General features: G+C 44.7%; 1 protein-coding gene across 1 annotated transcript; it reads right to left on the minus strand.

Annotated features, from left to right (window-relative positions):
- Nucleotides 1-17379: 17379 nt before the first annotated feature.
- LOC123063574 (MACPF domain-containing protein At4g24290) lies at nt 17380-24043 on the minus strand. The gene is made up of 8 exons (XM_044487393.1): nt 23787-24043; nt 23220-23538; nt 22000-22238; nt 21382-21586; nt 20842-20910; nt 20574-20760; nt 19417-19583; nt 17380-18562 (listed from the first exon to the last, which is right to left on the minus strand). Exons 2-8 carry the CDS (start codon nt 23496-23498, stop codon nt 17864-17866), a joined length of 1845 nt encoding a protein of 614 aa, XP_044343328.1. The 5' UTR covers nt 23499-23538; nt 23787-24043; the 3' UTR covers nt 17380-17863.
- Nucleotides 24044-27233: the final 3190 nt, after the last annotated feature.

Here is a 27233-nt window from a genome sequence, read left to right on the forward strand (position 1 = left end):
GTCGGTAGACGACATGGGTGTGGTGGTCGGTTTGCACTTCAGCATGCCAGCTCTCTATAACAACTCCAAGGAGTACTTCTGCGTAAGGACAAGACCAGTAGCACGAGAAGTGACCTCAACTCCAAGAAAGTAGTGAAGCTTCCCAAGATCTTTGACCGCAAAATCAGCACCAAGAGAGCAGACAAGAGCATCAGCAGCATACTGAGAAGAGCTGACAAGGATAATATCATCGACATATACCAAAAGATACATAGTGACTTCTGGCTTCTGTAGAAGAAATAACGAAGTGTCAGCAGTAGACAGCACAAACCCATGAGCACGAAGGGCAGAGGCAAGGCGGGCATGCCAGGCACGAGGAGCTTGCTTCAAACCATATAGTGCTTTGGAAAGACGACAGATATAGTCAGGACGATCAGGATCAGAGAAACCAGGCGGCTGTTTCATATAAACCTCTTCCTCCAAAAATCCATGTAGAAAAGCATTCTGCATATCAAGTTGACGAAGTGACCAACCACGAGAAACAGCAATGGAGAGAAGAAGCCGAATAGTGGTAGGCTTGACGACAGGACTGAAGGTGTCCTCATAGTCAAGACCATGACGCTACCGAAAACCGCGAGCAACAAGTCGCACTTTGTAACGCTCAATAGATCCATCCGAATGCTTCTTCACTTTGAATACCCATTTTGAGTCAATAACATTTACCCGTGGTGGTGGAGGAACGAGAGTCCATGTCTTGTTACGAAGAAGAGCATGAAACTCCTGCTCCATAGCCTCTCGCCAATGTGGAATGCGCAGGGCAGCCTGATATGAGCGAGGCTCAGAAGATGGATCCGCAACAGCAGCAGCCAAACAAGCAGCCAACCAAGCAACCGTACCATCCTTACGTTCCTTAGGTTTGAAAATGCCACTGCGACTGCGTGTATGTGGTCGGGACACAGGAACCACCGAGGTCGACGGAGCAGCCTGCAACGGGCTGGAGGACGGCGACGTTGACGAGTCAGCCGGTGACGAGGAGCCAGTCACGGTAGCCTCGGACTCGGTTGGCGAAGAAGGCCGACCCACCGGCGAAACCGGCAGAGCAGACGAAGCAGCTGGCGACTCCGGCATCACAGACCGGGCCGATGGCGAGCTCGGCATAGTGGGCCGTGGCGCGGCCGGTGTCGCGGGCCGATCCGCTGATGAAGGCGACGTGACGGGCCGAGCCGCAGGCGAAGACGGCGTGACGGGCCGAGCCGCGGGCGACTCGGCGGCCGCTGGCGAAACGGACCGAGCAGTGGAGATGCTCGGCGCGACGGGCTCGTCGGTTGACCATGCATGGGCACGCGAATCGATGCCATGCAACATAGGGCGATCGACGTGCCCACCAGAAGACGACGATGATGATGGTGAATCCTCCAACAGCTCCAAACGAGCTCCACGTCCGGTTCCTGCACCATGGTTAGGTAACAGCAAAGGAGAGTATGCAACATCATCAAATTGGTCAGAAGCAACAGAGGATGAATGCAGGGATGGTGGTTCGACAGTGGACACAGGAAGATTGGCAAAGGGAAAAACATGCTCATCAAACACGACGTCCCGAGATATATAGACACGATTAGTGGGAACATGAAGACATTTGTAACCTTTATGAAGAGAGCTATAGCCAAGAAAAACACACTTCTTAGAACGAAACTCAAGCTTGCGCTTGTTATATGGACGAAGATGCGGCCAGCAAGCACACCCAAATACCTTGAGAAAGGTATAATCAGGTTGTTCATTAAGGAGAACCTCAATGGGAGTCTTCATGTTTAAAACACGAGTAGGAGTACGGTTGATAAGAAAGAATGCAGTGGTGAAAGCATCACTCCAAAACCGAAACAGAACAGATGCATGGGCCAAAAGAGTAAGACCAGCTTCAACAATATGACAATGCTTACGTTCGACTGAACCATTCTGCTGATGTGTATGTGGACATGCTAAACGATGAGCTATCCCAAGCGACTGAAAGAAAGAGTTGAGGTTGCGATACTCGCCCCCCCCAGTCTGACTGGACATGAACAATTTTGTGCTTGAGAAGACGTTCAACATGTTTTTGAAACTGAACAAAAATATCAAACACATCAGATTTGCGTTTAATAAGGTAAAGCCAGGTAAAGCGACTATAAGCATCAACGAAACTGATATAGTAATTATGACCACTGACAGAAGTCTGAGCAGGACCCCATACATCTGAAAACACAAGTTCTAAAGGATGTTTCACCTCACGACTGGACTCCGAAAAAGGAAGTTGATGACTCTTCCCCTGCTGACAAGCATCACACACTGCTACATCTTTATGACTAGACAAACTAGGAAGCTCATGACGACGCAAAATATGACGGACAATAGGTGTGGCCGGGTGACCAAGACGAGCATGCCACTGTGACGGAGAGACCCGAACTCCACTGAAAACACGAGCGACACCAGGATGCTCCAGACGGTAGAGGCCCTGGCACAACCGCCCACTAAGAAGAATGTCCCTCGTGCCCCGATCCTTAATAAAAAGATCAAAAGGGTGAAATTCACAAAGCACATTATTATCACGTGTGAGTTTAGGAACTGAAAGAAGATTACGGGTCACAGATGGAACTCGAAGAACATTGCGAAGTTGAAGACTCCTATTGACATGTCTAGTGAGAAGAGATGCTTGACCAATATGAGAGATGTGCATACCTGCTCCATTGGCAGTGTGGATCTTGTCGGAGCCATGATAGGGTTCACGAGTGTGAAGCTTCCCCATCTCGCTGGTTAGATGCTCTGTCGCCCCAGAGTCCATGTACCAGTGTGGATCGATGGAGTAGGACTGAGTGTGTCCCTGTTGCTTCTGCGGCGCGGGACGATCAGCCATGGCGACCTGACGGGCATTGTTGCGTGTATCTTTGCCGTCATTGCCAAGACCAAGGAAGCTTCGCTGGAAGCGCTTATGACACTTGGAGGCCCAGTGCCCATCGCGGCCACAAAGCTGACACACACGTGGACCGCCAGCCCCCGGTAAGGTCGCGGTAGGTGGGGGGGCCGAGGCGGGCGACGGTGGCAGCCCCAAGGGAGACCGGGGTGATGAAGAAGAGCGGCCACCCTTGGTGGCAGCGTTGGCCGAGAGGGAGCCAGTGCCCCTGGTGCGGCGAGTCTCGACCCGTTGCTCAGTGAGAAGGAGCCGAGAGAAAATCTCGTGTGCCAGCATGGGTGTCGAGTTGCCCCGCTCGTTGATGATCTCGACTAAGGCATCATACTCCTCATCAAGACCATTGACAATAAACGAGTTGAACTCGGAGTCGGTGAGGGGCTGTCCAATGGAGGCCAATGTGTCGGCGAGGCCCTTGACCTTGTTGTAGAACTCAGTGGCAGTGGAGTCAAGCTTCTGACACTCTCCAAGCTGACGACGGAGTGCAGAGACACGAGCCTGGGACTGCGCTGCAAAGGTGCGCTCAAGGATGGTCCAGGCCTCATGAGACGTCTTCGCGAAGACAACAAGGCCGGCAACTGCTGGCGAGAGCGACCCCTGGATGGAGGAGAGGTTCGCCTGGTCCTGCCCCGTCCAGACGCGATGGGCCGGATTGTAGACCGGACCGTGCACGATGTCTACCAGCGCGGGTGGGCAGGGAAGCGATCCGTCGACGTAGCCTAGCAGGTAGTGACTCCCCAAGAGCGGGAGAACCTGCGCACGCCAGAAGATGTAGTTGTCGGCGGAGAGCTTGATGGTGATGAGATGACCGAAGTGAAACGGCGGCGGCGAAGACAATCCCATCGAGGAGGCTGCCTGGGGTGCAAACACCATGGAGGCAGCCGGAGGCACCGAAGCCGATGCGGGAGGAGGCGGGACCGCAGCCAGGGCGGGCGCCGCAAAGCTCGCGGCCGGTGCGGACGCCGCAAGGCCCGCGGCCGGGGCGGACGCCGCCAACCCCGCCAGCGGGGCAGTGTGATCCGCTTGCGGCAGGAGCGGCGGGACGACGCCTGCGGAGTCCGCAGCGGACGGCGGTGCCGCGGTGTGGACCACGAGGTCACGCCCAAGCGAGGGCGCCGGCGGCGTGAAGAAGACGGAGCCGATGCTCCTTGTCCCGATCGGAGCCGAAACAGAGACGGCATCGAGCGGGAGGTTGAGCAGAGCCGCAAGAGAGGCCGGGAGGAAGCCCGCAGCAGTGGAACCAGTGGTGGCGGCGCTCGACATGGCGGCGGCGCGATCGGTGGCGCGGCGGCGGCGGTGAAGGCGGCGGCGGCTGCGGCGGCGGTGCGGGTATTAGGGTTTAGAAGCGGAAGCGATCGTAACCTAGCGTGATACCATGTAAGACAATAAGTTTTGGGGAACCAGCACAACCCTCTAGGGGTGGCTTATATCATTATATATAATGGTTGTGTTACAATATGTACCATATACGTACATAGGTACAGAAGCTATACATAGTCTAACATGTAGTAACCGGGGGAATTTAAGTAATAGATTCAATCTTCATATTTTTTCAAAAAAAATTCTTGAGTAGTATATTCTTTGCATGGTTTCTGCACAAGCTAGATGCAAGACTTTGTCACCTGTTGTCGATGTTTATGGCCGACGTGTAGCACGGAGCCCAGCTAGGTACTTACACTGCTGAATTTTGCATCTCATGTTTTTCCTTGCACAACAGCTATGTCCCTTCGATATGGTTGAATATGATTTGTTTGTTACGTAAGCTTTATTCCCTCCAATGTTACTGAATTACTCATACAAGGTTCCTTTTTTTCTGTATCTTCTAATAGTGTCTCAACTCTCAATGCATCATGGAAGATGACTGAAATGTGCATCTCTTATATGATGTTATGCTTCCTGTACAATAGCCAAATAGGTTCATACATGACAATTAATTTGTGAAATGTTATTAAATTGGCTAGCTGACAGTTTGAGAACATTCAGTTAAACGGATATGGAATTTCTAAATTTCATGTTGCACCAATATATTAACTAATTCTTTGAGTTTTAGAAAATATTTTTGTTTCATCCAATACACAACTTACTACTGAGCAACATCAGAATTTGCTCTTACTAATCCACTCAGATTTGAAAGTAACTACACATGATATGAATTTTGGGTATGCGGAATGTTCTGTTTTTTATAAGAAAAAGTATGCGTGTGTTTTGTTTTTATTTTGTGGGTCCATGTGTTGAATATGAAACGTCTTGCTCTTCCTGCCACTAATCTGATATTAGGATCACAATTGTTCTGTCAATATGGTTTTTCAGTGTTGTTTGCTTCCAAGATTGGAATCAAGGAAACTCATTTTTGTAATAGTATTTATTCCTTTAGTTAGCATTTTAGGCTATAATAAAATTAAGCTGACACAATTAATTCGAAGAAATAAACAGTTTACCTTTATTTATGATCTGCCGTCGTGCTTTGCTCCTCATCTCTAGATTATATATTTTGTGTTTTGCTAATTTATTTTAGCCACATAGGAAGTTCACTTTACGGCATGGTGAGTTGATTTGTTCATTTCCGATAGAATGCACACACTGCCCGTAGTTCTTAATCCATCTCTCAAAGTGTCGTTCCAAGAACCCTACCCAAAATCAATCCTGCTTCAAAGTCCCTAGACCTGACCAACCCTGATTCATGCCAACCGGCATTTTCTCCATAACGAAGCATTGGCGTTGTGCTAGGAATTACTCATGGAAGGCGTCCCTCACATCCTACTCGATGAGATCAGTTTTTTTGAAATCTAAATGTTCTCTTGTGTTGGCGCGGTTCAGTTACAGGTGCTGATTGATCTCATCGCCTTGTGATTGACCATGTTCAGACGCCTTATGATCTGGTGAAAACCGTGGGCACTGTTGGTGAGCGCGGAAGGTCAGAGAAGCGGCTACAAAGGTGGGGTGTGATATTGAAATAGAGGGCGTGGACCTATGCATGTCTGGGAGGAGCAGGAGGATGTCTTGAGTCATACATATTGTATTAGGGATAGAGATGTTTTATTCACCCGTTGCAACACATGGGCATTTTTGCTAATAATATTAAAGGGCGGAGGCTTTCATAGTTCTTCATAGGTCACCCTTTTATATCCTTGATTTTGTTTTAATCATAAATATTGATGGCTGAGATTAAAAGTATGGTAATGAGTTGCAGTTATTAAAATTAAAATTTTGGTCCTTTCTTTTCTTCCGTGCATCGCTTGTTCAACCGAACCTATCAGACATGGACCATGTTCTGCCGGGCACTAGCATGGGGAAGGGGGGGAATGCGTCGCTTTGGACCCAATCCGTGTTCATATTTGTGCTAGAGACCGCATCGCTCTCAGCTCAAATATAAAAAAGGCAACTCATGCAGTAGGTTTGTTACTATGCTATATACTCCCTCCGTTCCTAAATATAAGTCTTTGTAGAGATTCCACTATGAACTAGATACGGATGTATATAGATGCATTTTAAGTGTGGATTCATTCATTTTGCTCCGTATGTAGTCCACCTAGTGGAATCTCTACAAAGACTTACATTTAGGAACGGAGGGAGTATACGATAGGAGACCTCCTGTGTATAATCAAACCAACGGGCTACATGGATGCGCATGTCTCCAGCTACGTACTCCGGCGGAATCAATTAGCTGTACGTATATGTGCGCTCTGGCCGGAAGGGATTGATCCACGAGCTAGCTTCTATACATATGTCATAACAAGCTACGTGTGTTCCTGGCAGGAGGAGTCAATCTACAAGAGCTAGATTTTGTACGTTCGTACTCCGCTATGTCTCTTCTAGCGGAATCAATCGGAAATTGTATCTATGTCAATACAGCCAACGAGCGGAGCCACACATCTCGCCGAGAGGAATGACATGAATTATCACATCTAGTCGGACGGCAAGCGAAGTTACAGCCACGACGCGACGAAGGGGGTGAAGGTAGTTGCAGATGCTAAAGCCGACATAGACGATGGTGACGCCAATGATGAAGGAGCATCTGCCAGAACTTGGTCCAGTGTGACATGGACGACGTCTCCAATGCACCAGCCGGAACTTGGTCCAGTGTGACATGGACGACGTCTCCAATGCCAGCGTGAGTCAAAAGCCCTCCAAGCATCACGTAGAAGCCCATCTAAGAAGAACATTGCGATGTACATCCTCCTCGACGACATCGGCTGTTGGTGTCAAAACCGGTGGATCTTAGGTAGGGGGTCCCGAACTGTGCGTCTGAGGTTGATGGTAACAGGAGACAGGGAACATAATGTTTATCCAGGTTCAGGCCCTCTCGATGGAGGTAAAATCCTACGTCTTGCTAGATTAATATTGATAAGTATGGGGTTACAAGAGTTGATCTACCACGAGATCGTAATGGCTAAAACTCTAGAACTCTAGCCTATCGGATTGCCCTTGTCCTTACGGACTAAGCCCTCCCGTTTATATAGACATCGGAGGGGACTAATGTTAAACAAGGTCGGTTACATAGAAAGGAAATAGTATATCCGGCCGCCTGGCTTGCCATCCACGCAAAGAGGAGTCTTATCCGGACACGGAAGAAAGTCTTCCATCTTGTATCTTCATGGCCCAATAGTCCGGCCCATGTCCAACAGGCCGGACGCCCAAGGACCCCTTAGTCCAGAACTCCCTCATCGGCCATGGCCAGCACGGTGCATCCATCGGCTTGATCATTGAGACGGATCCAAGGATAGAGAGTGCGACCTCAGCTGGTAGCAGGCGGGAAGCATGGAGCTCATGTTTTGGCCGATGACTCCTACCTTCTCCACCTAAACCCTAAATTGATTGCTTTCTTTAGCATGTAACTCATCTCTTCCGTGTTGACCCGTTAGTTGTTCGGCAGCACAGCGTAGATGGATTCCAATCCTACATGCAGGATCAATGGTTCAAATCCTACATGTACCTGATCGCTCAACTGTGGATTTTCAGAAAAGTAAAGTATGATTATGACGGCAGGCGCAGAAGTAAATTAAGATTATATCAGGCGTTCGCACATATACTTCACCTTTGCATCATCAGGGCAGCACTGTCGTTACTCTAATTACCATCACTGGTAGTGTCTCGTTAGGCTATCCATTGCGCAAGGAGCTGCACCATGCATGTTTGGTTTCAGAAGAAATTGATCCAATACAATTTCAAGTAGGCTGACATATTGTAGTTTTATCTACAATTATAGGAATTTTTTTATCTCCGTGTTTTTTATCAAGATTAATATGTGGGTACTATATGCATTGTCGCCTTAGTCGAAGATTTTTTTAACAAAGTTTATATGGAATTCGTACAGGCATTGTAAGCGAGTTTGTCTATAGAATAATGCCTATAACTTTATCAATCAGTTGCAACGGGTATATGTGCTAATCTTTACCTAATATTAAAGAACGGAGGCTTTCATAGTTCTTCATAAATCTATATGTTTTTTTTCTTATTAGTTCTTCATAGCATGTTGGCCGGCTGCGTGCGTCTCTTGCGTCGTGCATGGCGTGCATGTTGGCGACGCGACGGCCGTCGTGTGCATGTCGCCCATCTTCCTGCACTGTTGCACGTCGACGAGACGAGACGGTGGCGCCTGCTCTGCCATCCCCTGGCCTCGGCGCCTTCTCGCTGCTCGCATTCCCAGTCGCCCGCGACCCACTCCCCTGCTCGCCGGCGCCTTTCCCTAGCTTTGCAGCCCGTTGTCCTCTGTTCTGCACTGCGCACGACCTAGACGGGCGTCCTCTTCTGGCCCTCCCCACGACAGCATTGTTCATTGCCTCGGGGGACGAGCACGGCCGACGTCGCGCGGTCATGGCGTGGGGATCTGGGCTTCGAGCGCGGTGGTGCGCGGGAATCGATCTGCAGGCTGAGCATGAAGAGCCACCAGAGCCGCGAGAGTCAAGGCCGCCGGCAGCCTCTAATTCAACCCCCAACGCTCCACGAGATCATCCTGCCGGTCCACCTGGTGCTGCCGCTGCTCCTGCACCGGAGCTCAGCTATAGCTCATCTTCTTCCTTCCTCTGTTCCCGACGAACTGCAAACCCGAGCAAGCAGAGTGTCAGCTGGGACACATCAATCTTTGTCAGATACCAACTGCTTAGAGGTGTTCCTCTATGAATTAGCAACATTGTCTACATAAATGATGGATTCTGGGAATGATGGCTCGTCTGGGCTGAGCTTCATATAATCCGGTCTGAAGGGGACTTGAGATAGCTTCAACCATCGGAGACATGTTTTCAGTGTATGCACAATTGGTATCTGCTTGCTATCTTTCATATTGCTATCGCCAAAGGAGACAACATTGTGGCTGGTGAACTGGTGAAAATCTGCTATTTCACAGTGCAAGTAGTTTTCACGGGTGTACATGAAGTTCTCCTGTTATAACCTTGATTTGTTTGCCAGTAAAGTTGCACGCAGATCTGTTTGGAGGAGAGTTATTTCAGAATAACTTCGAGAGGACTGGTCAATTGCCCATCAGCTGGAACTGATATCAGTATGTGCTGCTATAACCAAAGGCATATTTTTGCTACTGATTATTGAACAATGTATGGTACAAGCGACTACACAGCTGTTCCACCCATCTTTGATGTGCAGTGGGTGGATCAAATTAATACTAACATTGAAGCGTATGGGGATTATTAACCTCGGTGCAAACAATTCCAAAGTTCAACTACTAGGTCATCATCCTCTTCAGTTTTGACCCCTTTTTGCTTAGTTTAACGCAACATTTTGTTGTCTTCTTCTAGATGTGTACCATGTCGCTGATTAGCAAAGGCTAGGTCTATAAATTCACTAAGGACAAGTTTTGCTTTAGCAGCCATCGCACTAGCAACCTGAAACAGTGTGTTGGGGATAAGAGAAAGCAATATTGGATATACATAAATAGCAGATTATCATATATTCATTTATATAAAGTGTAGTTCACCGAATTCTGTTAACACGTTATTTGGGACATTTAGATATATTAAAACTGAGCACCCTCCCAGCTCTCTCAACGCTCCCAGCCATCACTCTCGACAACCGTCCGTTTTCCCAATTTGAATGTGCCTGGCCGTTCGATGCTCTGCTACGTGGGCCAGTGGTCGAGGGGATGCTGCTCCCGTAACAGTTTTCAAGCAACCTAGTTAATTGGGTCCCGGTAGAGCGTAGGAGGCCCATTTAGCCATGTCCATTCGCAGTTCACGTTTCCGTCCAATGGTATTCCTCCCATGAGTCCCCTCCCCTCCCTAACCTATCTTCACACCAGGCTGCGCGTCAATCATCCAGCATCTCTTTGGTTGGATCTGGAAGTGATCGGGGTTGGGACTAAGCCGAGGGAAAATAATGCGGCGATGGGAAAGATGTGAATAAGGCAGTGTCGTGCTAGATCAACAATGCGAAGAACAACATGCATCGCAGGTATGGGGTGGAAGGTATGTGTGGAGCCGCGATGCAAGGATTTCTGCTACCTATTGTATCATCGATGGACTCGATCTTTCAATTCTGCTTCCAACCAGGATGACTCAAAGGTTTGGTAGCCTTTCTCGATTCGCCACCACAATTTGTTTCTCCAATCTAATCAGTTTGGATCCGTTCTTCTTTTTTTGCTTCAGCGCCTGCTCATCTTCCCCTTTTAACCCTAGACGTTGCAAGAAATGGAAGCGACAACAATTAGATTATAGGCTGGGTCACCAGGTAAATCTCATTCTTCATAATCAAGTGTTATACATAATTACCTCTTATATCGTTCTTATGCTGTTAGTTAACACGACTCTGCAGGGACACCATTTGTATATTATACTCTACCAAGTGTAGCAAACACATGTATATCACAAGCTATGATACGAGGATACCTAAGATGTTTGCACTACTAATCTATTAAGCATTTTGCGGTGAATTACTTTTCTATCTGAAATCCTTTTATTTTTTGTCAAATAGACTATGAACTCACACATGTTGTTTAATCACTGAACATTAATCCATATTGACGTTAACCCCTTCTATTAAAAAAGTGAATGACAATATGCAAGCTATTGATGAGGATTTGACCTTACGATGCATTAAGGCAAAGGATCTTGATTTTACATTTTTTTATTCCTCCCCGTGCTATTTATATATTTTTATTCTAGCGGCTTCCCCATCTAGGTAGGAGCTCACACCTCATTAGTTTTTGGAATTAGCATATTTCCATAGCTTCGTACAAAAGCATGGTAAATTTTATGATAGAATATAACGTAGTAATTTTTGGAAAAGTATATGGCGAAATTGATTAATTTTTCATCTGTCCAAGTTTGCAAACACATGTTCGGTTATTGTTTCTTTAAACTTCTGAGGGTTTTGATTTTTTTTATCATGCTATATACACATGCAAGGGAGAAGTTTTGTTATTTAGTAAAGGATGTCAAGGTGGACCCTGAACTCTGAAACTTGGGTCAAACAACATTACATTTTTTGATATTTCTTATTATCGAACGAAAGCTAAGCTTTCAAGCCGTAGCTGAGAGGTGTTCATTATGCACTTCCATGATTTGAGGCTTCGTGGTCGCATTGATTCTGTTATTTGAAACTCTATATGGTTTATATAGATTGGCCTTTTTTGGTTTGATGATCTGTTGTCATGCCATCCTTTGTGGTCAGGTATTTTTCATTTAAAACTGAAATATCATGGTTCTTGCCTTGTGGAGGAGTTAATGCCATTACTTTGAATAGTGAGGATATCTATAGAATTGGGCAATCAAAGTTTCTCATCATACTGTGGGTAGCATTTGTGTCCTATTTCCATAGGTTCAAGTTGTTATTGGCAGGAGCAGGAACATAACTGTTCTTAGCGGGCTGGCCAAAAGGTGTAATTTTTGTGCCACCAATTTGTTCAGTTTTCCTTGTCCTGCACTTATTGGTTTCACCTCAAAAGCTTCTACATGTTTGCAAGGAAGTAGTAACACCTTGCAACAGGACTTACTTAAATAGGAATAAGAGTCGGCAGAGCAACTAGAATATGCAGAGCAACTGCTAGCCAAAACGCCAAGATCTTAAATTTACATGAGTGAAATGAAAGTGCCATGTGATCTTTTTCATGATCACTTTAGGTATGGCTCACTTACAAAAACTATGCAGGTTTCTCTTGATTAATGTGGTGGTCATTTATTTTAGAAACCTTGCATGTCTTCAGGCAAGTGGCTAAATGTTGAAAGGTACCATAACTTATTATGGGCATGTATAAACAATAGCATGATAGTGGACCTCTGTTTTATTTCCCAGCTTGAATAATTCAGCAAGGATGTTTCATAGCCATACAAGATTTCTAAATCTTGATACTAGGTACGTATGGTAGGTGATCCTCTGTTATGAATATTAACATAAATTCTACTCCCTCTATAAAGAAATATAAAAGCGTAGTGATCTAAACGCTCTTATATTTCTTTATGGAGGGAGTATTTGAGTAGTGATGCTACTGTTTAGCTGCATCAGTATACTCTATTATCGCTTACATTATGATGTTGCTTTATGGTGAACAACTTTAATTTATTTGCATTTCGCACTACTTGAGTTAGAATTTCATAACAACCTACTACCACTTGATTGAGCGCTTTGGGGATGATTTTTAGTTTCTTCCCTCAAGAAAACTTTCCTTATTGTAGATCATATGAAATTCTTCAACCAGAGAAGATCTCCTCAACGAGTTAAATTACATTATCAGCGATCTATGTTGACACAACAAAGACGTATTCAAAGAACTACATTGAAAGTAATTTGAGACAACAAAGACATACTCAAAGAAAGCAATGAATGGTCAAAGAAAAATGTTATTGTATTTCAACAGTCTCTATGAAAACACTAAAATTGTTCATCTCTATTCTATGAGTAAGTTTGACATGTTTTTTGACAAATGATTCTTTTGACCGTCTAGATCTTAGTTATGTATTTTTATGGACTTCGGTTAGTCCATGGTGTTTTAATGCACTATATGTGTATTAGTGTATGCCCAAATGCAAATGTTATTGAATTGTATGAACGCAGATTGCCAGTAGGAGAAATTTATTCCTCTGTTGTAACCTCTATTTACATTTCTGAACTATAGGGGGATGAGAAGTAATAATTGCACTACATTCCAATTCTGCCTTACGGTTTTAATGTATTTGTCAAATTTCTTTCACTACAATGCAAAAAGTTATTAAAAATTCTATCACAATAGACGGGCGCAGCTATGCACGCCATCATTGATCTAGTGGAACCTATGGCACGTAGAAGGCCCATGGATCCTACGGTCCACAGGAGGCCCATGGTTACAACAGCCCGTGTGTTGCCATGGTTATTGTGGCCTAGTTACCAAAATTAGGTTATTGTGGCCACTAAAAAACGCGAAAAAATAACTACAGTGACTACAAGCAAACAACTAAACAAGACAATAAGAAAATAAATAAGCAAGCAACTAACGCCAGGCTATTACGGCTATTACACATATTACATTCATTGGGCATCAAAGTTCGCCAACAGTGCAAATATAGGGAACAAAGCAGCATATTACATACACTGGCCATCTAAATTGGCCACCAATACAAATAAATGCGGCAGCAAAACAAGTCCATAACTGAAACAACTTCAGAAGTACTCAAGAAACGTTATCCTGGGTATCCATCATGCTGGCAATAAGCTTAGCAAGCTTATTAGCTTTGTCCTGTTTGGCGCTAAAATCTTCCAATGCTTGTTGTTGCACCAGAAAGTATGCATCTGAATGCTCGAGGGACTTCTGCAGTCCTTCGGCTTCTTGTCATAGCACAGCTGATAGATGTCTTTCAGCTTGTAGTTGAGACTCAAGAAACCGAACTGATTCAGATAGTGAGTTTGAATAGCTTGTGCCAGTGGTAGTGGCCAGTACCTCGAACACTAAACCAAGACATGACCTTGGGGTTGTCTCACTGTCTTCAAGATAGTTTTCCTTAGCTGTTTTATCAGCTTTATTGAAGACCAACAAGGATGTCTCACTGTCCTGAACCTTATCTGCATCACTTCCTTTACCATTGCTTAATAAGGCACTCTCTTCCCCAATATTCTGTCAGCATTCTAAAAGAAGAAATAAGGAGACACATAAAAAGTTTAGCATGTACTAGTGGCTTAATGAGATTGAGCCTGACTTAGCGAGACATATTCGTGTGGGAGTATGCGCTTTGCTGTGGACTATCTGGAATTGCAAAAACGATTTGGTTTTTAACAGAACATCACGCTTTCATTTTGTGCAGGTTAATCTTCCGAGCCACGACATTGATCCGTTCGTGGTCGCTACTCACTCCGATGGAGGCCAGGGAGCATTTGGTTACTGGATTTATCCGCTGGGAGATGGTAGCTCGGAATATCTTCAACCGGTTTGGATGGCGGTCATGTAATAGGATAGGCAATTAGTTTACCTATCTCTTTTTAGCCAGGCGGTTGTGGCGTCCCTTATTTGGCTAGTTTGTCTTTCTAGCCTATTTGGCTCTGAGTGAGCTTTTTTTCAGTTGGAGACTTTGAGACCTTGTTGAAACCTTATTTATTTGTTTTAATAAGATGGCCGTATGCATCGTTCTGATGCAGAGGCCGGGGTGACCCCCTTTTTGAAAAAAAAATATAAAGTGTAGTTCTTTAGACGGTTGGTTTAAATTACAGATGGCTTATTTTGATTTTATGTCAGAGTTGATGGGTTTCGGAATAGTGCCTTCGACATTACCAAATGTTCGTGGAGGCCGAGACGTAGGAGGGAACTCTTATTTCAACTCCGGTCGAAGCTCCACGTTCATTTGCGTTGGCATCATCGAGATGGAAGTTAGCATCATAAACAGTTGTGGCCACCGCGACGATGTAGCCAGGGCCTTTGTACCCATCCATGCCGACACAATTGAGATGGAGGCTAACATCATGGATGGATATGACATCCAACGGGACGTCATTAGGAACTTTGATTTCATCCAATCCGACACTATCGAGATGGATGTCAGAATCATGGACGGTTGTGGCCGCCGTTGCGAGGCCGAATTAGGCATCTCAACAGCCAAGAATGCGTCTCACTCGCTCTATCATAGCCTTGAAGTGCATTGTGGTCGTAGTTGTCAATCTCAAATGGTCCATTGACCTTATACGTACATATAGCTGCATTGTCATGTGGTTCATGACAACTGGTGCTCGTTTCATATAGCAACACACATGTAGCTAGAGAGATTGGTTTGATATATTTATTGTGTTTTAGAAAATAATTAGTAACTTCTTCGATATAGTTGTAAATCAAAAAAATTCAAGAGCAAGTAGCAGTTCCGAATGCATGCCCCAGTACCATAAATTAATAACCTAAAGTTATGGTTCTTCATCCATATCAGTTGATTATTATCTTTGTCATCTCTCCACAGCAACTCACATAAAAAAGATCTCTTGTTGTATGGCTCCATAGTGAAGCATGTCAATTTGTTTCTTCCGTTGCAACGCATGGGCATACGTACTAGTACTAATAACATACAGTTTAACAGTGGGCACTTCTGTTGTTTTTTTTTTTGAACATCAGTGCAGACACAAGCGCTCATATACACGCGCATGCACTCACCCCTATAAATACACACACGCACACCCTATCTCTATGAGCACCTCCGAAAGACTGAGCCGGCATGATCTGGTGGGCTGGGGATACCACGGTCCCTCTAAGCATACAACCACAGATTGGTTCGCGGCATTTCTGTTGCTTGGTTGGCTCGATTCCACCAGTGCCAATAGATTGTGCTGTGGTGGACACAAATGTACTCCACATCCAGGAAATTCATATTAATGTTACCAGGTGCCTTTTGTCATGTCGCAATATTGCACCACGTTTTTTTGCGGACGGTGGGCCGACGGCACTGGACGCGGGAGTCGTCCCAATCCAGGAGACCAGGACGTAGGGCACGAAAGTTCAAAAAAAAAGGACGTAGGGCACGAGCACGAAGCCAACTGATTCTCATCCAAATCAGAGGCTCGTTCAAACTGGGACCCCAAGCACAAGGCGTGCACAGACGGAGATCGATCGGCCGAGGGTGGAGGACCGGCACATACATGGCCGACCCCGACCTCGCCGCCGCGGAGCCCGACGAGGAGAGCCAGTGCGGCATTCCGTGCGTCTCAGCGCTCTGCGCGTGCACGCTCCTTGCCGCCTCCGTCGTTCTCGTAATACTGTTCTACCGCTCCGCTGACGCATCCACCGCCGTCCAAGTCATGGCCGCCGCCGGGCTCGTCTTGGCGGTCATGGGCCTCGCCGGCGGGGTCGTGTTCTGCGCCCACTGCCTCGATTTCTGGTTCCACGGCAATTGCCTCGGGGAACAGCAACCGCTGCTGCCGCCCTTGGTTGATTGATCGATCCCGATGGCGATCGTTCGGGGAGTAGCTAATAATTGGTTGTCTTTGGTTGTTCTTGGATTTGATTATAGCTGTATTTTTTGTGTTTACGGTGATTTATTAATTACTATAGCTTTCATCATGGCATATATATATACTGACGTGATTTAACTCTAAATCTTGTTGTGATCCCGTACGTAAGTTGCTACCTTGCGAGTCATGCATCCGGTTTTAGTTTCAACATTTATTTCGGTGCTTGACTGATTGTATGTGTTATATTGGTCACCCAATGCTCATTCTCACAAAAATAATCTTTCAAGAGTCTTGCGGTATTAGTCGCTTGTTTTAGCTATCATTTGCTCATTTTAATCAACTTCTGTTCAAAGCTTGCACAGTTCAACGATTTCCAAATGGCTCAACACGACGTTGCAACTCCAGCTACATGCATGCTTGGTGAGATTTTCTCTTGAAACAAGCTTTTGCCTCACTTTACAGATAAGGCAATAGGCAACCACCACATGCGTACAATAAGTTTAAGCGCAAGAAAAGTCTGCTGGGGCAACAACACCAACATACCCAAATAAACGGAAAACAGGTCATACAGAGCGTAAGATTAGCAGCTAGCATGAGAAATTGAGAAGCAAGGTGGTGTCTTGCTGAAGTCAACGCGTGCATCATCCCACCAAGCCGGCCCTGATTCCGCAGTCTAAGAACAGGGGCCTATGCTGTAAAAATGCTAGAAATTAAAAAATGAAACTAGTGGCCCCTCCTAAAAAGACCTGTTTGATCACCATCTTGTTACACGTTGTCCAAAGAGTCCAAGTCATTGTCGTGAACACTAATTAGAAGAGGCGTCTCCTCATATGTGACATAACCCACCACCAAGAACATTCAGCTTGGCGAAGAGAGGCAATCCTGCTGCAGCAGCCATCACACAAGATCTTAATCTTCGAAGGGAGTGACGGTTTTCACAGACGCGCGATAAACAAAACCAACAGAAAAGAACCCCCGAGGGTTTCAACCGCCAAGATATGGCATCCAGATACTCCGGAATCATCGGCGGAAGGACGGGCCTAAATGTCTGCATCTCATTTGGCGCTCTGTTTTTCCTTATGTACTTCAGCACGATAAAGAAATTTTGAAAGAGCACATCACAAGAAACACCAGACATATCGATTTATTAACATAGTTCAGAAACAAATTACATTGCATTGCTGGAAAATACAATTTCAGCAAACACCGATTTTAGCATTCTTCAGCAAATGCAGGAATAATACTCAAGTCCACACCACAACAACAATTTCCTTGAACACCTGAATCTCTTGACAATGCAAAACCAAAACAGTTCCCTGTTGCATTTTGTATATATACAAATAATTTAATCTGTCACCTAACCTATTCAACTCAAGTCCACGCCACAAACAACAAATTTTCCTTTTCTCCCTCCATTTCAGGACACAGCGCTCATTACTGCGAAAAACCCACAATTGTATACAACAGAAACTAACAACAAGAGCACGGGCGCAATGAAAACTCTAAATCTTTCACCCGCTCACGCCCTCACGGTCAGCCGCACATAACAAATGAAGGGATGACGACAGGAGTCGTTTCATTCTGATTGTTTTCTAGGGTATCCTAGAACTCGTCATCAAGAGAGTAATCCTCGTCATCGGGCAGCATGGCCGTCAGGAGCGAGTACCGCACCCGCAGGGATATCTTACCCCTCTCGAGGTGCAGCTTGGCGCCCGACACCACCCAATACCCCGGCAGGTCCTGCGGCCCACGCACCATCTCCGTCGTGTCCACAAACTTGAGAAGCTTTGGGGGCTGCACCGGGGCGGGCGGGCCGCCGGGGTACACCGCCGAGTTGATGTTCACATCGGCAGGGCGGGGCATCGGCTTCTGGACCGCCGTGGAGAAATGCGTGCTGATGAGCGTCGAGATGAGGCCCGACTTCTGGATCAGATTCGGGGACCCCTCCCACTCAGGCTGCCTGACGGAGTGGGCGTTCACGACCTTGGAGAAGTGCAACCGAAGGAACAGTATCTTCTTGAAGCCCTGGCTGATTACTTCTAGCCGTGCTCCTGTGACGATGGAGGCGTCCTCTGACTCCACAGGCGCTGTGCAAACGTGGGAGAAACGCTTCCACGATCCTATTGGTTCCACGTATTTGCGGTCAAATGGTTCTGGAGTTCGGTTGTTGAAAGGGTCATCTTCGAGCTGGATAATCTGGGGAAGAGAACAGAGATGTTGGAGATGGATAGCTAATTTGTTACTCTTCTTTCCTTCAAGAAACAACCGGAGCCCCGTAATTGGTCTTTTGCCTACATCAACCTGCACCAAAGTTATAAAGCTGCTCAAAAAGGGAAGAAAATTGATAGAAATATCATCAAACCCAGAACTGAGTGGCAACTGTCAATATAATAATAAGCTTGTATATTCTGTATATAGTGTGCAATGTTGATCCACAACTTATTTTAATAATTAGCTCATGTAGGAGTTTAAAATTTTCTGAATCAATTCAACAAAATGTAAATATTCCCTATTCTAATGCTACAGCTGTTTTCATCATTCCCAAATAAACTAGCGCTAGCCAATCCTGCCATTCATAGGTTACAAGATAAATGTGATTGATGTAATGCCAAATAGAGTAGCAGCGCATCCAATTTTGATAATGCCACCAGGATTGGATCCAAAGCGTACTAGTCTAAAATATTTTTCAGTTTCAGGTTTTTGCACTTCACAGTTTCACACTGGGGCTTTCCCACTTAACTTTCCATCCATTTATCTTACAAGTACTTACACATCTTATACCCTTTGTACTGTTGTTTTCACTGAGGAAATGCACTATCTTATACCTCTATCTAGATCTCGCTCTTGAGTGATAATTGGTCCATAGTTATCTAGCCATGTGATCTGACTTCAGTTGTGAGTTGCAACATATAAGGGCATCTAAGCTAACGACCAGGTTGTTTATGGAAAGGTAGGCACTATAAATTCTCTGCACAGTAGAATAAGAATTTGAATGGTCACACAAATAGGGAGTATTTTATCTCCAACACTTATCCTAACATATGTCTACTTTCTACGGCGACGTTTAAGAGATCATGACACCACATAAAAAGGATAAAAAGGAAATAGATAGATGAACAATGTTTCAGTTATGGCAATAGGAAAAGTGTGCATACCATGTTGGTACAAACATAAAGTGTTGGACCAATAAAATTTACTGGCAAAGATGCACTGCTTTGCTTTTTCCTCTGAGGACCGAGAGGAAGGTCACTATAAACTGGTGCCCACTGCCTTGGAAGCTGGAACTCCAAAAACTGGTGCAATTCCTCAATTGGGGGCTTATCTGTATGAAATTCAAATATATCACCTTGTTATGAACACATCACACATCACATTGTTTGCTGTGCAAAACGATGTTTGCTAGCTTGCTTTTTTGTTTATGACCTAATGATAGGATGGTGACAAACATATAGCTTCAAAAGGTTGCAATCCGAACATTACGTTAAATAGAGTTTTTTCTTGAAGCTGGCACATTTTTGTATTTCTTTTGCAGCTCATTTGCAGAGACTAGAAATTTATGACATTATTAGGACTCCATATTGGGCAGCCCAGTGCATGTAGCTCCCGCTTGCGCAGGGTTCAGGGAAGGGTCTGACCACTATGGGTCTATTGTACTAGAAATTTATGACATTATTAGGACTCTATATTGAAACACAAATATTAAAGATGACTGAAAACACCCAGAAGCACATAGAGCCTCACAGAAGCAGGCTAATGATGTTGATCATAAGCTAAAATAGACTAGTATTTTTGCCCGACAGATATATACAGGGAGTGAAGTAGGTGAACAGAGCTATAAACGACAACTATTTTATAATAAATATTGCCCAAGAAAACCATTTCCTTAGAATCTAAACAATAGGTACTTGTTTTGTGGAAGGAAGAAGCCAGCCCCCTTTACTGTTTGACCCTTACGGTGGCCAAGGGTGCAGGTTCTAAAGTCCTGAATAGACTATAGAAAACTTACACCCAAATACATCGCGAAAAACACAAGTTCTTTCCCTAGAATCCTAACTCTAGACACTATCACGAACTATAAATCAATGCCAAGGAAGCTGTATGGAAAAAAAAGTGAGAAGGACAACAAGAAACCTTATTTTGAAATGATCAAAATTAACACGCAGCTAAAGTACTAGGGGTGAAGATCAAGACTTCTCTTAATATTATTACTAATTATGCAGTTCCAACTTTCAACATTTGATCTTTATAGGTTAAGAGCTGAGAGTTGAATAAACTATTCAGCAAGCTTGAAAGGATCAGGATTTATACTTACAACGAAGGTACAGATTAATTGCATGATTCAGAAAGCCACTACCAGGAACTCCATTCAACAATGAAGTAATAGGTATAAAAGACATCGAGATAACATCAGGTTCTGATTGAACACTACTCAGCCACTCGCTATGAGAGATCATATCTTTATCCCTTCCACCTCTTCGCCTAGGCAGCACTACCAAATCCTGAGATTATCACAAAGAACAAACATAAATAACACTTCTCCTATGAACAGTCTTATATTATATCAACACAAAGAACTCTACCTCCTTCGAAGCATAAGAATTTAGTGGACTAGACTCCACAAATCTCAGTCGCTGCTCTCTTCTGTCACTCTGCATGGTACACAAAAACATAAATCACCGAGCTAAGAAAAACACAACAGCGCCTTTTATACCAAGACATATGACTGCCGTAAACATTAAGGCATGATGTTCGAATTCAAGTGAGCAACCTATACACGAATAGCTCTTGCCTCTTGGAATAAAGAGACGGAAAATAAGGCTATTGGCAAATGTCTCGGCCCTTGCTGTCTATGGCTATGGGCACATGCACAGATGGCAGGTGTGCATGTCAATTTCGATAATTCAAATTAATGAACTTGGAGCTAGTCTGTGATCTACTTTCACTGATCAAAAGCTGAGCCCCTTGGGTACCGCCCAACTACAGAGATGGGTTGTACAAAATTTATTGTGCAAGTAGCGGGTTATGCAAGGCTATATACGGCTAAATGATCATTAATGTTGAATAGAAAATATGCAAGGGGAAGTCGGAGGCAAAAAAAAATTTAGAGGCTAGGGTAATACCTTATCCTCCTTCCCGTACGCATCCCTGAAACTAATGTCAGATTGCCCATTTGCATCAAGAAACCTCCTGTCAGACATCTCCTTCAATCGTTTTTGAACATCAACGGCTTGCAAGCTTGATGAATGCTGTTGTTTCAAATAAATTACATCCTTCCCTCCCATTTTAACACCAACGACTATATGTGTCCCAAATTTTTGAATGAACCTGCAAGGTTAAGCAATTAAGGTCGAAGTTCAGATTTACAACTTGGGCAGAACAATTGGCTCGGCACATGTTTTAACAAGAACAGTGTACATCCAATTCCAATGCTACATGCTTAGAAAGCTGACTGTAGAAAAGAGAACTGATACTATTTATATATGGTCACATCTCACATGAAATTTGCAAGGACTAAAACTGGCAGTAGAGGACAGCTTTCAAGGAGTCGGTGCTCAGACAATACACCCATCAGACATGAATGTATCATACCAAAATCAGAACAATCCAGAAAAATGGCAGTCAAAGATAGATGCTATCATCCTATCAAGACTTCGGTGAAGGAGCAAGAACACAGAGGCCTATCTTATTTTCAATGAGTACATGATTTTGGGTACAACTGAATAAAATATGGATCTAACCTTGCCAAAGCAGCAGGTTCCCAGGTTGATGGAACAGCCTGCTTAACATGATCTCGTAGTACAATTTGTGCCTTCGAGAGTGCAACAGTATATAGTGTGATACACCAACCATCAAAAGCAAGTGACTTGGTACTCGCAGCATCTTTCTGCCAGGAGCCAGTAAATTCAAACATATTATTGAACAGGCCAGATGGAATTTTCCCGGACAAAGATAACTCCCGGTTGAATTGCTCCGACATCTGCAAAATGCTTCATGATTTGAGAAAGCTAGCTATTTTTTCTCCAAACATTGTAAACACAGCACAAACATTATTTAAAGCAGCTTGACAACTTCCATGACAGCTTTGGAAGGAAACACATGATAGGGACGGAAGGTTGTACTAGTGAAACACAATATTCAGTAGGAGAGATGCTATACCAATCGCCAAGCATAGAAAATAAGAAACAAGGTACATCTCATGCTTCTGCAGCACATAAATCATAATCCCGTGTGGTACTAGAACAGCATCACAACTGAATGTCTGCCCTCCAAGGTGGAAATGGACAAACCTATCATGGGAAGGTTGCATGTTTCTGAGATAGGAGCTATTGGCTAGAACATGCTGCATGCCAAAAAAGCATCCTGCTGGTGCTAGCAAACTGGTAGAAGCCTGCAATCCTTTAGTTTCTTCTAAATGTCTAACCTGATAATTTTGGACCTTCTAATAAGGTAGCAACCAAAACATTATCTATATACGCCTCCATTAGCATTACTCAAACTGGAAAAATATTTCTTCCAGCTGAATACGTCTAGGCAGGCCTCAACTGTTCAGTGCTTCTACATGTTTTTGAAATGGCAAAATCAGTCCCTAATTCAAGGTATGCTGCCAGCAACCTGCTAAGAAACCTACAGTCCCAGAGTTTCCAACTTTCTTCCAAATATCTAACCTGATAACTGACGACCTTCTAATCTGGTAACAATCGAAACATTATCTACATACACCTCAACATTACTCACAAAGGAAAATTATTCTGCCTGGAAGTGGCAGAATACATATCTCTATAGGCCTCAAAGTGTTTGGTGCCTATATATATCTTTGAAGTGCGTAATGCAAGGAATAGGATGATTTTACTCTTAAAAGTGCAAGTTACTCAGAATAGGTGGTTCTGAAATGGTAAATTGACTTATGTTCATTTCTGTCATCTTCCTTGTTCTGAAGTAGGCCTACAAGAAAGCATACCTGCTGGAACGACAGGACATCGGACCGGAACCGCATCCGCTCCCCCTTGTCGCACTTGATGGACTTGGGCACGCCGGCGACCGTGGTCAGGCTGCCGGGGAGCACGATGTCCTGGGTCCCATCGCGGTCGAGCTCGATGAGCGACGGGTCGGGCGAGCCGCGCTGCTTGCAGAACTTGAGCCGGACGTCGGCGGCGACGTCGTAGCCGAGGCCGATGGAGCGGATGGCGGACTCGGCGGCCCTCTGCAGCAGCATCTCCTTGCTGTCCCTAGGCGCCATCCTCGCTCATCCCACGGCGCCGGAATAAACTTCAACACCCCTGGAGCCGGAACACCCGGAGCAAAATCAGCAGACGACGCGGTTAGACAATCCTTTCGCAGCTGAAACGGCCGCAGGACCATGACCGGGAAAAAAAACTGAAATTCCCCGCCAGATCGGCCGGCGCCGGGGGGGGGGGGGGGGGGGGGGGGGGGGGGGCTGGCGGGGGCGGATCTGGGCGGCGCGGCCGGAAACGTGAGGGGATTAGCCGGGGACTGAGGCGGCCGCCGGAGAGCCGAAAGCTCGTACCTTTCCGCGAATTGGAGTTCCGGACTTCACCGACGGGCCGGCGCCGGAGATACGCCGCGGCGAGGCGGCGAGGCGATGGAGGAGGACGGTGCCGCGCGGCGGGGCGGCGGCGGTGGGGGTGGGGGGAGGTCGCCGGGGTGGGTGGGGTCGTGGGGAGGACCACGGGAGCGGCGTGGGAGGGAGGGGAAAGGTCCAGGAGGAGGATGAGGTCTGAGGAGGAGGAGGGGTTGAACAGTTGGAGCAGTGGAGGAGGAGACAGTGACATTCCACTTTTGTTTCTTGTTTTTGTAGCTGGGAGATAAATTATCTACAGTGATTAATTATTATTGGTGGCAGGTGGACTGCATTCAAAGTGGAAAAGTGAGAGCCATTGACTTCCGATTTTGGTGGTAGGTTTAGTCCATGCCAATAACCCATTTATAGTGTTATTTATTTTATTTTTAAAATTTTGTTTTATATTATATTAGTATATAGAATCTCTTCCCTACTGATTTTTCCTAATCTTTTATTTTCATTAATAACTTTTCTTAGAGTTTCATCTGGGTTGAAGCAAATAGTACTCCTCGGTTTCGAACTATAAGATATTCTTATTTTCTTTGAATCGGATGTACATAGACGTGTTTTAGTGTGTTTGTTCATTCATTTCAGTTTAGCTATATTTTATATTCAAATACTAAAAACTATTATAATTTGGAATATATTATACTAAACTGTTATATTTTATATTAGAATAGTTGCCCTCAAGAAAGTGGAAAAATAGTTTTTCCTTTTTTGACAAACAAAAGGAAAAAGGTTGAAGAGGTGAGTTTGGCTTCAGCCTCTTGTTTTCTTTTTTGACTTTTTTTTTCTCGTTGAAAAGTCTGGTTGTTGGGCGTTGGCAAGCCAGGTTCACGTGCACGCGTATCTTTTCGTTCTCTCTCTTGAGGTGATGTATATGTCTCTGTCTACCTCATCTAGGTTGCGTTTACGCCTGTATGGTGTACTTTGGTTTTAGGCACATGCTGTCAACGGAAAGCTTTGACCATTTTAATCTGCAGAGAACTCATTTTGCGCTAGTTTACTGACATGATTTTACCAGGTCAATCAAAGAGTTATGTATAGATTTTCACAAATAAAAAAGAGTTATGTATAGAACCTCACTCCATAATTTTAAAACCGGACCGGTATTCGAATTAGTCGGGTTGCCGCAGGGCCGGCACATGGCAAAAATGCGGCGGCCCAGGGCTCATCTATAATATTTTCTGGAATACAATACAAATACAATCGCTCATATATACGCGCATACATTCATTTCTATGAATGCACATACACATATTATATCCTTACTAGTATATTTGAGAGACGGAGCTGACATATTATTTTAAAAATTTACGAAGTCGCCGTAGGCATCTCATAGTCAACGTGAATGTCTCCTACCACTGAACTGCATCACCGGAAGTTCTAAAAAAATCCAGAAAAATGCAAACAGCAGGACATGAACCCTGTTGGACTGAATATACCATTGTTCTCCTAACCATCCAACCACGGGTTGGTTCATCTATACTACTTATAAAAGAGCAAACATTATCTTCTCTAAGTGCACCTCATAAAACGTACACGGATACATTACCATCGCATGATTAGTCCCATTAAACTCAATCTAACGGCTAGCCTTAACCTAATTTGTTCTCTGTGTGCACTTAGCAATTTACATTGACTGACCGTACTCCACCGCGGAGGAAAAATATGAAAGTCTACGTCTGATCAATTAGGAAACTATAATCACGGACACTCCTATTAAAAAACTAATCACATGCGCATCTAATTATTAGAAAACTAATCACAAATGCATCTTATTATTAGGAAACTAATCACGGGCGCATCCTATTATTAGGAAAATAATCACGCGCGCATCCTATTAAGAAATTAATTATGGTGGCAACTAATTATTAGGAAACTAATCACGCGCGCATCCTATTAGATAACTAATCATGAACGCGTCTAATTATTAGGAAACTAACCGCGAGCGCATCCTATCGTCTCAGGAATCGCGATCGCGAGTCGCCTGCCGTCACCAGCCCACCACCCACGCGAGCCACAGTGGGAGACACGCGGGGAGGAGCTGCGGCTTCGTCCGAAGACACACACGTGCCGTCGCCGATTTCGTCTTCTGCCTGGAGGCCAGGTCACTTTTTCTACTGACTGCAACGACTTCGTCCACGTCATGTCATGCTCTCCGGGAACCACCGGCATCCGCGTCGACTTCAGCTCCGTCCACAATACCCACGCTAACAACCACCCACCGCCGACGCCCTTCAAGTGGGGGCAACGCTGAGTATCCTGGACCAGTATAAGCGGGTCAAAAAAATCAAGTGGGGGCCCCGCCTCAAAGTTGGACGACCGATTCACTTGCGTCGACAACGCCGCCCAGCTGGTGAGAGGACACGGTCTCCGCGGCCGCTCGCAGGCCTGAACGACGGAGACGCTCGCCTTCACGCGAACGCGTCGCACGCACGCACTAATCAGGTAAGCACCGAGTGTTGTTTTTTTACTGTCATCGATACCTCGCCGGTGGTGACATATCTAGAAGTACAGGAACTAGAGATGAGGCAATGAGAAACAGAGGCGCGCTGGAGCACACAAAGTTGGGTTTCAGGCAACCAATGCCTTCTTTCTTTCTTTATTTTCACTGATTTTCACGTACCTGCAACAGACATCACTATTTTTTTAAGTACTGACTACCGGTTATTACATGACCAACTCACGACTACATAGTAAATTCACAGACAAATCCGCTGAACCAAGACCTTACTTGCAGTCATGAAATTACGTGGAAAAAAAACCAGAAGTTTGCATAAGTTTTAGTGAAAAAAAAATAAAGTTCGCATAAGTTTTACTAAAAAAATCTGAAGTTTACATAAGTGTATTTGTTTGTCCAGCAGTTGAGTTACATGAGCATTTTCATACCGTCCTTATCTACAGTTGAGTTAACATGTTTTCCTGATAGAAAACTTGGACCACATACAAGAGAAGCAAAAAATGCATGTTGATTATGATGATGACGAATGTAGGATATTTTGTGGTCATGGTAAATTCTCATATCATTTAATTTATTTCATTATTGCACTATATATTACATACTACGCACGACCACTTTGATAGAGGTGACGAGTTCGCATCATACAGAGAGACCAACTATGTTTCTTCGAATATCTTGAATCATGATCCTTATGACTTCATCTCTACTACTTATAAGAAGTACATTTTTTTCATTTAACTATTTCCTGACTTGAGAGGTAATGTATGTTTTATCCACTATAGTTGCTAAAATTGGAAGCATGTCTGCAGTTTTTTTCTTTCTAAACCGGCATTTGTTGGCTTTTTTTGCCACTGTTATTCTTACAAGTGGTAGTCTATGCATGTTGAAGACCATTTCCAAATTATTTATCTTCGTATCATTATTACTAC

This window comes from Triticum aestivum, chromosome 3A (genome assembly GCF_018294505.1).
Source record: "Triticum aestivum cultivar Chinese Spring chromosome 3A, IWGSC CS RefSeq v2.1, whole genome shotgun sequence".
NCBI classification, from domain to species: domain Eukaryota; kingdom Viridiplantae; phylum Streptophyta; class Magnoliopsida; order Poales; family Poaceae; genus Triticum; species Triticum aestivum.